Raw genomic sequence first — 11,273 nt, forward strand, 5'->3', positions numbered from 1 at the left:
CCGTTTAGTGAAATTCATGAGATTTTAAGTGAGTTATGTCTTATGTACGATGTTTAGTAATTTGATATATTTTGTGTTATGTGTTATGTACTGTAATTTGAGATATTTTGGGATTATGTGATATGTTTAGTGATTGTGTTATGTGTTATGTTAATCCGCATTTATATAAAAGAAATTGAAAATGATAAAACAAAATATTATAATAATCCATAAAACAGTGATACACAACATATTCTATCTTCATTTAATGAAATACAAGATGATCTGATAAATGATGGATCAATGCGTTCCCAATGCTTCATACGTGCTGCATAAGCTACTTCCCAACTCTTTGCTGTCAAACTAGTAGAAGTGACACCGACTATTTCAAGTAATGGTAACCGATATCTGTTTGTTTTGTATGTGCTATCACATATCAAAACAAAATGAAATGTGTTTAACAACTTTATACAGTCAGGATGCGTCCAAAAAATATCTCTCAAAATATCAGAATTTTCCCGTCTTCTTGTCCAATGCACATAATTTTCTTGTTGTATTAACTTCAACAGATGCTGCATTTCTGTGTACGGACCTCTCAATGATGATCGATAAGTACTCCTTGCTTTATATATTTGACTGGGAATAATGACATTGGTTTCATTTCTCACTTTCAAAGCATTTATAATGAATCTGGGTGCAAGCTTATACTTTGTCATATCGTTGACAAATTTCCTCTCTTCTTCGTTTAAACGCCCCAAATAGGAATGGCCGGTTACAGTATCAAGTAATTCATGATTGTGTATCCCACAACGAACACTAATTTTCCATCCTTCTCCGACACTTAATGGTACACATCTGAGAGTAAATGGACAGTTTTCCTTATGAGAGCAAGTTACTGATTTTTTTGATTCTGATTTATATCTTCCACCTCTTTCGCATCCCAAAATCAATTTGTCTTTTCTTCCCTTAATTCCGTTTGCTTTATCCATTCAAATACAGTTTCTCGAGAAGAAAATACCTGCAAAATACGTTTCAAATAAAACATTAACTATATAGCTATAAGAAAAGTTTAATTGGCGATGATTCATCAGTAGTTGTAATAATACCTGATCAGTGGTTAATTTTTCTGTAGAATCTATAACATTTTTTGAAGCAGAAACATCAACTCTACTCATACCTAATTTCAAAATTAGTAACAAATTTAATTAAAAATAATATTCTAAATATTGAATTTTAAAAAAAAATTAAAAATAATTTCTAACATAAATATTGAATTTAAGAAAAAAATAAAATACATTTCGAAACTTTCACTTATTGAAAAAGTTCGAAACTTAAAATACATTTCGAAAGTCTTAAACATTCGAATAAAACATTTGAAACTTTTGTGAAAATCCAAACTTTCGAAGACCAAATTGCATTTCGAAGATTTGTAAATTTCGAAACTCCATTTCGGAAGTTTCGTGAAATGCCAAATTTTCGAAGCATTACTCTATTTCGAAACTTTCAAATGCAAGCAAATATTCGAATACCGTCCATTTCGAAAATTTGGTGTTTATCCAAAGTTTCAAAAATTTGAATTTTTTTGAAATAAATTGCATTTCGAAGGTTTTAAAATAACAAAAGTTTCGAGTAACTTACTAAAATTCATTTCGAAACTTTTAAACTTTCGAATCCAACATTTTTTTTCTAAATTTTCGAAAGTGGTGGGGTGTGAAATCTAAATGGTAATTTTTGGAATAATGTTATACTGTTTTACAAAGGGGTATATTAGTCTTTAAAAAATACTGGGGGGGTGGCAGGTAAAATTGGGGGGTGCCTGGTACAAAACCCTTAGTTAGTTGATATTATCTTATAGCTTCTATCTTTCTCTGTAACTTATGCTCCTCTCAATGTCATTGCACAATTCACGTGATACATCTCTCATGTTTACTAATTTCTTTATTTTACTATATTTGTCTCATTTATGACTTTTGTGGTAGAAAATCCAAAAAATGTAACAAAGCTCTGAAATAAAAAATAAAAAAACCATGAAATTCATTTTTTTTGTACATTAGTTATTTTTTTATTACAATATAAATATAGATCGAAGAGTTCTCTAATTTTTTTATTACAATATAAACATAAGTTGAAGAGTTTTCTAAAAGTTTAACAAATCTGATGTGTATAAATAGTAATCGCAAAAAACAATTCATTTTATGATTTACAATTTGGTATAAAAAGTAAATTTAATTTTATGAATTTCTTGTTAGATGAATAAGATGAAATATTTTATGAGTTATTTTAGCAAGGAATTAAAGAAATTGAGTCCAGGTCTATTCATGCATACCTTTGTCAATTTTGTGTTATGTGACCAAGATTTTTGGCATATACGTAGTTAAATTTTTTGCTATGAATTTTTTTGGCAAGGATTGAAAGAATAAATGTGCTATGTAGAAATAATAGTACCGCTCTGAATAAAAAACTAAAGTAATAGCACCAAGAAGAAGATAATAAATGTAGTGATTGAATAGTAAGTTAGTGGGATAATTATGTTTTATATATAAAAAATAATAAAAATAGATTAATGAGATTATAAATAGAAGAAAATGTAAAAAACTATAAGTTATAAACCCAAACACTACTTAAAATAACATTTCGAATAAGCTATAACTTTGTGAAAAAAACTTGATTACCAAACACATTTCATTTAATCCAATAAACTTATAAACTAGTTTATTGGCGTTACCAAACACTGCCTAAGAGTATATTTGTGACAGAAAAAAAATTAATATTATATTGATATCGTAAAATAACAGATAATTTCAGATAAAAATATATCAAATAAAACATTTAAAATAAGACGGAGAGAATAATTAATCAACCGATAAGTTGGCGGTTGAGTTATGTCATATACTGTCGATATTTTCATTCATTGCTTCATGAATTTGCCATATGTTATGTCATGATTTTTCCGTAATGTCATTTATGTTGTGTCACACTATGAAATTAATGTGCAGCTATATATATTTATGCTCTTTACTTTCTTCTTGCATCATTCACAAACTTAAATTTCTCAGAGAGATTGAAAGGTTGTATATATATATATATATATATATATATATATTTAGTTTATAATTTTCTTAAATCCTTGCTTTTGGGATTTGATAAAGCTTATTGCAGATATATTAGAAGATGGAGAATGAAATTAAGACATTTTCTGAATCGTATGCAATGAAAGGAGGAGAGGGCCTTCACAGTTATGCTCAAAACTCAATAGCTCAGGCATCATAACAATACCTTTTCCCTATACTTTATCTCTTATTTCATTTAACTAAAACACAATGCAATTATATAATGTGACATTAATTTATCTTGACATCCTTTGTTCTGCTTTTGATAACCCTTATTTTGAATGAAATCGATTTTTTTAATTGATTTTGTAAAATTGAATTTGAACTAAAGTAATTTATGTTTGGACTTTTTTAGTGTGAAAACAAGTTTGATGTTTAATACTTTTTATCACCTCTAATCAACCTGATACTTGAAGGTAAAATCAATTTTACTCTCTAATGATCAAACAACTTTATATCAAATCACATTTGAAAACAAAATCAATTTTGCTACACTCTACTGTGAAACAAAACACACACATCATAGTAACAACGTGGGACTTATGTTTTTTTTTAGATAAATACTTTTTCAGTATCCTTAAACTCACTGACCGAGTTACATGCTCGGGAAGGTGTCACGAGGGACATAATAAAATTAACCACATGTTAATTTTTTCGGCAGAGAGTAGGAATTGAAGCTGCTAAAAGCTTAATCCAAAGGGCAATAGCCAACAAATTTGATCCTAATTCAGCTTATTCTAGGAAACAAATTTGCATTGCAGACTTAGGTTGTTCCACAGGACCAAACACTTTCACTGCAGTTCAGTGCATAATAGAAGCACTAGAACTTCAATATAAATCACAAGGTCTTGTTATACCAGAATTCCAAGTTTTTTTCAATGACCAAGTTTCAAATGATTTCAACACACTCTTCAAAAAGATTCCTTGCAACACAAGTTACTTTGCAGCCGGTGTTCCTGGCTCTTTCTATGGAAGATTGTTTCCAAAGGAGAGTCTTAATGTAGTTCATTCATCTGCATCACTAAATTGGATCTCTAAGGTTCCTAAAGAGATCACAGAAAGAAGTTCTGCTGCTTGGAACAAAGGGAGAATTCATTATACGAATGCACCAAAGGAAGTTGTTGATGCCTATGCAAGTCAGTATCAGAAAGATATTGAAACTTTCTTGCATGCAAGAGCACAAGAGCTTGTTGGAAATGGACTAATGGCACTTCAAATTCCTGTTGCAAATGATGTTACTTTTGGTTCTGATTTTTACTGTGGTAAAAATTTTGAACTTCTGGGAACTTGCCTAGTGAACATGGCCAAGGAGGTAAGGAATTGCCCTATCCTATCTTACATTGTAAGATTAACACTAGATAGGTTTTGATATCAAGTTATAATTTAACTCATTTGTGATGGTTTTGCAGGGAAAAGTGGATGAAGAAAAAGTGGACAATTTCAATCTGCCTATTTATTTCTCAACCCTTAAGGATCTGATAAAAATTATTGAAAGCAATGATGATTTCATCATTGACCAAATGGAAACAACAGATACCAAAACACAATCTATCCCAGTTAATGTGGAAGCTTATGTTTCATTACACAGAGCTGCGCTAGAAGGACTAATTGTGAACCATTTTGGAGCTGGAATTGTGGATGAACTCTTTGATTGTTATGCTAAGAAAGTGATGGAAATTCCTGCTATAATGGACATACAAAATCTTAATGTAGTTGGAATTTTTGTACTTCTTAGGCGCAAGTACTAGTATAATAATAATAATAATAATAATAATAATAATAATAATAATAATAATAATAATAATAATAATAATAATAATAATAATTATGTGAAGTTTATAATTTGATGTAAACTTTTACTTTTCATAATCAGAATCTTGTAACAGCTTTTTTCCTATTATCTTTTTACTAGTTATAGCTTCTCAGTTCGATATAAATTTCATAGCAATTCATATTTTATTGTATTTCTTTATCTTTAAATTAAAAGATCCATAACTGAAAAAGGTAATGTCCCTCCAATTTAGTTTTTCTTAGGGAGAATCGTCACACGCCAAGAATCTTTGATAGAACACACCAAAGTACGCCACAAAGAGAATAAAGCAACACATAAAAATTTACGTGGCTGGATATTGTTTACCTATATTCACATAAACACCTCAACATACATGTTTCCCATTTTTAATATTACAAAGAATGATAATAGTCACACCTTACACTTAATTAATAATCAATAGATGATCATTCAAGGTTAGAGACATCTATTTCAACTCTTCCTCCTATTTAAAGAATTCATACATGGTTAGACATTAATTGTCTCATCGCTCAATATGATTATAAAATTTCTATTAAAATAGATTGATCTGCTTTTAGATATTATTTAAAATTTTACAGATTTACATTTATATAAAAATTTATGTTTCGGAGTAGACTCTGACTCAAACAATTGAACCTGAGCTCTAAATGAACCTCAGTCCAATACCTCGCAAAACTACTGACTACATTGTAGGATATCCCCATGCACACGCATCACAAGCGAGTATGCATTCATAATCAAATTTTCACTGCATGATCAACGTCACACTGTCGTCTATGAATCCCGTCGAGGACACCTCATCAAGGGGTTCCCCATATAAAAGTTCATGTATTTCAAGTGCAAGTTACATAGCTTATTCTTATTTAAAATGCCTCTCACTCCCTCCAACTCACGAACTTAGATATCAGAGGTTTTTGCAGGTACACTCTACCAGGAGTTGCTCTGTCGTACCCTGTCAACATTAATCGTTTTTGACTGTCACCGAAATTCCACTGTGAATGAAATTGATTTTGAACAAAAACAATAGTAAATAATAAATAAAACAAAAGATATAACTATTTTCATAAAATTTCAATTTCACTTGTTTACTTTTATTTAATTATATTAAGAAAATGAAATTTTGTGTACATTTAATTTTACATTGAAATCAGTACAATCATAGTTGTGATTTTTTACAAATACTCACCGTGATTTTGTGAAAACTCTAATACAAAAACCTTACAACCACCAACGGTTTAGAAGAAAGTCCGTGGCATACAAATGTGAGGGTATACAACTACAGTAAAAAGCCAACTGAATGCATATAGGAATGCTAAAAGAAACATGCCACCAAACATGTTTATGATTCTACTCAAAGGCACAGCTTCAGTGTTGGTTAAAGCGGTATGGATTATATTTTAATTAAACAGTGCTAAATCATTTTTATTCCTCTGTATGTACTAGCAGGGAATGAATCAACAAAATCATTTATATCACCGAATGACAGTGTTGCAGCAGTTATGATGTTCTTTTCCATTTCATTATCGAATATTTATGATTGTTAAATTATGTCGCAGCCTCTCTAATTGAGAGATCAACTGTAATATTTACCATTTCGTTGCAAAGTTTTCACTGTTACAGAAGGCGTGGCAGTTCTTTTTTTAAATAAAAGAACATATAAAATTTCATCCAAATCGAGAAAAACATGAAAGCAGATGAGATTGAAATTGCAGTTTAAAATGCAATACCGCTGCAATACAAGTCTTTTTCTTTTCATTTGTTTTTACCATCATTTTTCACTTTGATAGTACCAGAATCTGAAAAAGAGAGTAAATCCCCTTCCTAAAGTACAAGTTAACAGAACTATACATACAATATTATTTGTATACGCTTTAAGCTATTCACAATCCAATGACAGTGCAAACCAACGCAACATAAATACAACGACGTCCAAAAACAAGAATCACGAAGGCTTTTAAGATGAAGAACTAGATGTGGATGAATCTCATTTATTCAAGAGATAGTGATTGGAAATAATATCATCTTTACCCTACAGGATGTTTGAGAGTACACTATTGCTGCTTATAGTAGCCACCTTGGTGAGGTGGAGGATATGGAGATGGAATGGTATAAGGAGGCCGAGGACCAGAAACAGGTTGTTGTTGTTGTGCATGTGCATTGTAGTATGGACCACGCCATCCAGGATACCCAGGTTGGCCGTAATCATGGTTTGCGGGTGGTTGCTGATGGACCTGAGGGGGTGGGTACGGGGAAGTTGATGTTGGTGGAATTTGGTATGGAGGTGGAGGTTGATGATGTGAAGGGCCATATGGGGGAGGAGGGTGACCATATGAAGGAACTGGTGGCTGCTCAGATGGCTGATAGTAAGGTGTTTGTGGACGAGGATCTGTTTGTGTATTGGATCTTTGATTTTGGTTTCCCACTGAAGGGTAGTTGTTGTTAAAGGCACTTGTGTTTTTATTATCCTGGAAACTCAGACCAGCTACTTGTCTCTGAACATCTTCAATCATTTCCCTGCACTGGATGTTCCTAGTCATTACAAAGTCATTGCTCTGCTGCTTTACATTTGTGATCGCATCCTAATTGAACAAAGAACTTGCATATTATTACATTCAAATATATCTGTTGTGAACAGGATCATCCAAACACATTCATTTAATACTAAGAATGATTTAAATTTGCGACGATAATAGCATGCTTAGCTTTGGGGATAAAATGTAAATCATAAAACATGAAAGTTCCTAAGATCTTCTTACCTGCAGGGTAACATAGAACTTTAACCCTTCATTGATGTTGTCCTTTATTTCTCGAAACTTTGCTATGGCAGCTTCAATCTGCTTGTAGGATTTTTCACGTGAAGCTGCAAAGATTACAAGAAACATCAAAAGATCAACTATCATACAAGGGTGTACTATAAAAATGGAGCATTCTGTATGAAATAAACCAGTTGTTTAATAACTACCATTGAAAATAAAAACTGAAATTTTATGTAACAATATAGCATATTATCCAAATACAAAATAACCTTTTCAACAACATGACAAAGTATAAAAACCAGATTCAATCTAGCTGAGGACAAGAGTCATACCTTTGTAATCTTCAAGATTGAAGATAACAGAAAAATCATCATTTTGAGCCTGTGAACCATAAACAAAAAAGTTATCAGAATAACATCATTTTACTTTCTCATTTTCTCTACCATTTATCAAATTCAATTAAAAAGTCTATAACCACCAATACAAAGGATGTTTCCCCTGCCCTTGCTTATATAGTGAAACTTTGACAAGAATAATACAATTTTTTTCCTTCCCAAAAAACTAAGTATATAATTCTTTGCCTTTGCTGCTAGAATATTTATTTTGGCATTGGCCGGTGGTAATCAAGTGAGGTCACATTATAAATAAACTATTTCCAATAGTATAGTCCCATCTGAATAACCAAATATCGAATGTATGGAAAAGGTAATCCCCAAAATATGAAACCAAATCTACTAGATAGTTTGGGGACATATTTCTTTCCTTATATGCATTACACCTATTTAAATGTCTGCGTAGATATACATACCTGGATTTGCAGCAACAGCTGCTCTTGTGCCTCAATATTTTGAGCTATATCTTCACAAATATGATCATACTTTGCTATCTCCTTTTTAAAAAGATCCTCATAAGAACCAGTGGATGTCATCAACTTGGGTAATATATCATCCTGAATATATTTATAAAATCATAAGCATAGATGATTTTTATGTGAAATTTATGGATAACAAACTACATAGGAGGGGTAAAATTCCATCAATTCTTTGCACCGACAGCATTACCATAGAGTCCTCAAAATGGACAGAACAGAATCCAAGCCACTAATTTATCTTGCTAAATAAGTTAACAAAAAATACAAATTCCAAATAGAAAACTACAATATAACACTTTTTATTCTTAATAACAGTTCAGTATTTTAGACATTACTTGTGTTTAAATGATAGAATACTGAAAAGAAGAGTGGAGGGGAAACTCACTTAATCATCAGATTTTGTATTAGAAAAATCCATATATAAATTATTTAAAGTAAGCCGAAAGAAGGAATTCATGAATGGTGAATCCTTTAGGCAAGAGTCGAGCGAAAATAGGGCCTTTAAGCATGTCTGATACTGTAACGAAAACAAGGATGTGGGGGAGAATGGGTAGAGAAGACAGGGGAATGCAAGAGACTTAGGTTGGAGTGGTCACTGGGGAATAAACTTTATATTATATATATAGCTATGCTATTAAATTTTGGGGGAGGGTGATTGCATGGAAAATGAGACAAGAGACTCATCCTAAAATCAATTGGTTTTACGCAAGGTAGATCAACAATGAATACTGATGGAGTAAAAAAATTGGGACTGCTCACATTGTAAAAAAAAATGGTAGCGTCTCATCTTTGTTGATATAGGCCCCCAGAAAAGCATCAATAAAGAAAGTTAACCGGAAGATATTACTATAGTCTATAGGTCAAATTAGAGGTAGGGGAACTTGGTGATATCACTTTGATATCATTTGGATGTCAACCGAAAACCAGCATTTTGAGCGTAATTAATGGATATTGCAGAAAAGGCAGAAGCATTTTTCATGTCCTCATATAACTAGACAGAAGAAAAGTCTAGCTTCTGCTACACAGGCTGAAAAACGTATTTGTGTGAATTGCGCTTATCAGGCGTACCTTTCTTTTCATCTCTCTAAGCATGTCTTCAAGACCAGCCCTTTGAGCTCCTAGAGTTTCAAGTTGCCTCTGTATCAATGAGCATAAAATTGAATATGAATCATTTAAAGATGAGCTACAAATATTTCAGATGTAATAAAAATGCCTTCTCATGTTCTCTGCTCTAAAGTCTAATCAACACTCCATTCAATTTGACATCTCAATGTTATTCCAAAATTTCATGCTATTTTATTTGAGAACATAGTAAAGAAGAAAAGGAAACCATTCTACACGCTCAGTTGATCAGTAGCTTTTATAATCCATTAATCACAATACATAGCAAGGAAAAAGAGACTTAGGATCATTAGAAATACTGTAATTTCGAAAAGTAAAATATAAAAAGGACCACTTAACCAATCAGCCAATATTATGTGAGATCTATGATCTATCATATATACACAAGTCCTGATGAAAATTTTAAAGAGCGTGAATGCAATGTTTCGTCCATAATTTTAGAATTGCAAGCTCAAATATCTAATTATTAACAGTATTAAAAAATATCTTTACCCAATTTTGTTTTTTGCTTATATATCCAGAAAATAGCTGCAAAATTCCTCATAACAAAACCAACTAAAACCAGGCATAACACGTTCCAAATGCCCGTGCAAAAATTATGACGATAGCTAACCACAAAATCACATTTGACAATTTACCTAGAACTTCACCACTAATTTCGAAACATTTATTCCAAAACATACCAAAATAGAATTATCCTTCACCAGATCTTATATGTGGATAAATTAATACTCCAAATAATAAACAGCAGGTATGATACACTGTGGATTCCAAAATAGTTTTAGATTTTATTCCTTTAAAATCAAAACATATATAACAATAACAAGACCAGAAACAACATACCAAGCTTTGTTTGAGAGACCCTACAATAGCATCTTCAGTTTGATCAAAAGACATGATTGGCCTTGCCAAGCTTGGAAGTGCAGATTCAATCTGATAAAAGGCAAATGAGATTGAATGACTTAACAATGGATTCAGACCACACTTAGAACCAAGTATATAATACCAAAATTATAGGAAAGCAATTTACCGGACGGGCATCAAGGATTGCCATGAGTGCTGAATGTTCTCTGACTGATCGCTCAATCCTAACATCACTCTCAGCTGCTTGCTTCAAGTTACCTGCAAACCTATTTAGTCTATCCAATAAGTTCTTTGTTAAAGTACTTGACTGAGGCCTTGTCCATTTGGTGCCAAATTGACTTCTAAATTGAGCATCTTCTCTTGATTCCTTCTGCAACAACTCCTCAGTTTGGACAAGCAGTTCTTGATTCACCCTCCTTAGGTCCTTAAGCTGCTGCAACTCTGCTTCCAAACCAGCAGGGCCCCCACTGATCTGCACAGCCTCCACATCTTCTTTGAGATTTGTCGGCAGAGTATAATTGCCTTCTAAAGCAAGAATAGAATCAGGCAGTTCCATTTCCTTAAGCCTAACTCGGGTTAGCTCACTTGCTTGTTGCAACTTCTCAGCCTGTGTTCTTATAATGTCATCAACCATTTCAGTGTACCTGGAAAGGGCCTTGGCACTATTGTCAGGAACAAGACTTGCAAACATCTTATCTTTGCTCGCATCCAGCACCTCATTCATAGCCATCGGCTTCACCATAGAAAACGTCGGAAGA

The 11,273-nt window shown here is 32.3% G+C and overlaps 3 protein-coding genes across 3 annotated transcripts in view; 2 read left to right on the plus strand and 1 right to left on the minus strand.

The window, feature by feature from the left end:
* LOC140919968 (uncharacterized) overlaps positions 1–374 on the plus strand; it is a 1,353-nt gene extending 979 nt beyond the window's left edge. The window contains exon 3 of the mRNA XM_073367259.1: positions 317–374. Within this exon, the coding sequence (XP_073223360.1) occupies positions 317–374 (58 nt within the window). The remainder of the gene's footprint in view (positions 1–316) is intronic.
* Positions 375–3,021: 2,647 nt separating this feature from the next.
* Positions 3,022–4,851, plus strand: LOC101502648 (loganic acid O-methyltransferase). Its single transcript, XM_027333543.2, has 3 exons — positions 3,022–3,240; positions 3,751–4,401; positions 4,499–4,851. Exons 1-3 carry the CDS (start codon positions 3,151–3,153, stop codon positions 4,835–4,837), a joined length of 1,080 nt encoding a protein of 359 aa, XP_027189344.1. The 5' UTR covers positions 3,022–3,150; the 3' UTR covers positions 4,838–4,851.
* Positions 4,852–6,836: 1,985 nt separating this feature from the next.
* LOC101498395 (vacuolar-sorting protein BRO1) overlaps positions 6,837–11,273 on the minus strand; it is a 6,149-nt gene continuing 1,712 nt past the window's right edge. Inside the window, exons 3-9 of the mRNA XM_073367500.1 lie at positions 10,682–11,273; positions 10,495–10,584; positions 9,598–9,666; positions 8,467–8,607; positions 7,991–8,039; positions 7,659–7,762; positions 6,837–7,481 (exon numbers count right to left, since the gene is read on the minus strand). The exon at positions 10,682–11,273 is cut by the window's right edge and continues 3 nt beyond it. Of these exons, the coding sequence (XP_073223601.1) occupies positions 6,954–7,481; positions 7,659–7,762; positions 7,991–8,039; positions 8,467–8,607; positions 9,598–9,666; positions 10,495–10,584; positions 10,682–11,273 (1,573 nt within the window). The 3' untranslated portion in view covers positions 6,837–6,953. The remainder of the gene's footprint in view (positions 7,482–7,658; positions 7,763–7,990; positions 8,040–8,466; positions 8,608–9,597; positions 9,667–10,494; positions 10,585–10,681) is intronic.

Source organism: Cicer arietinum, chromosome 4 (assembly GCF_000331145.2).
Source record: "Cicer arietinum cultivar CDC Frontier isolate Library 1 chromosome 4, Cicar.CDCFrontier_v2.0, whole genome shotgun sequence".
Taxonomy (NCBI): domain Eukaryota; kingdom Viridiplantae; phylum Streptophyta; class Magnoliopsida; order Fabales; family Fabaceae; genus Cicer; species Cicer arietinum.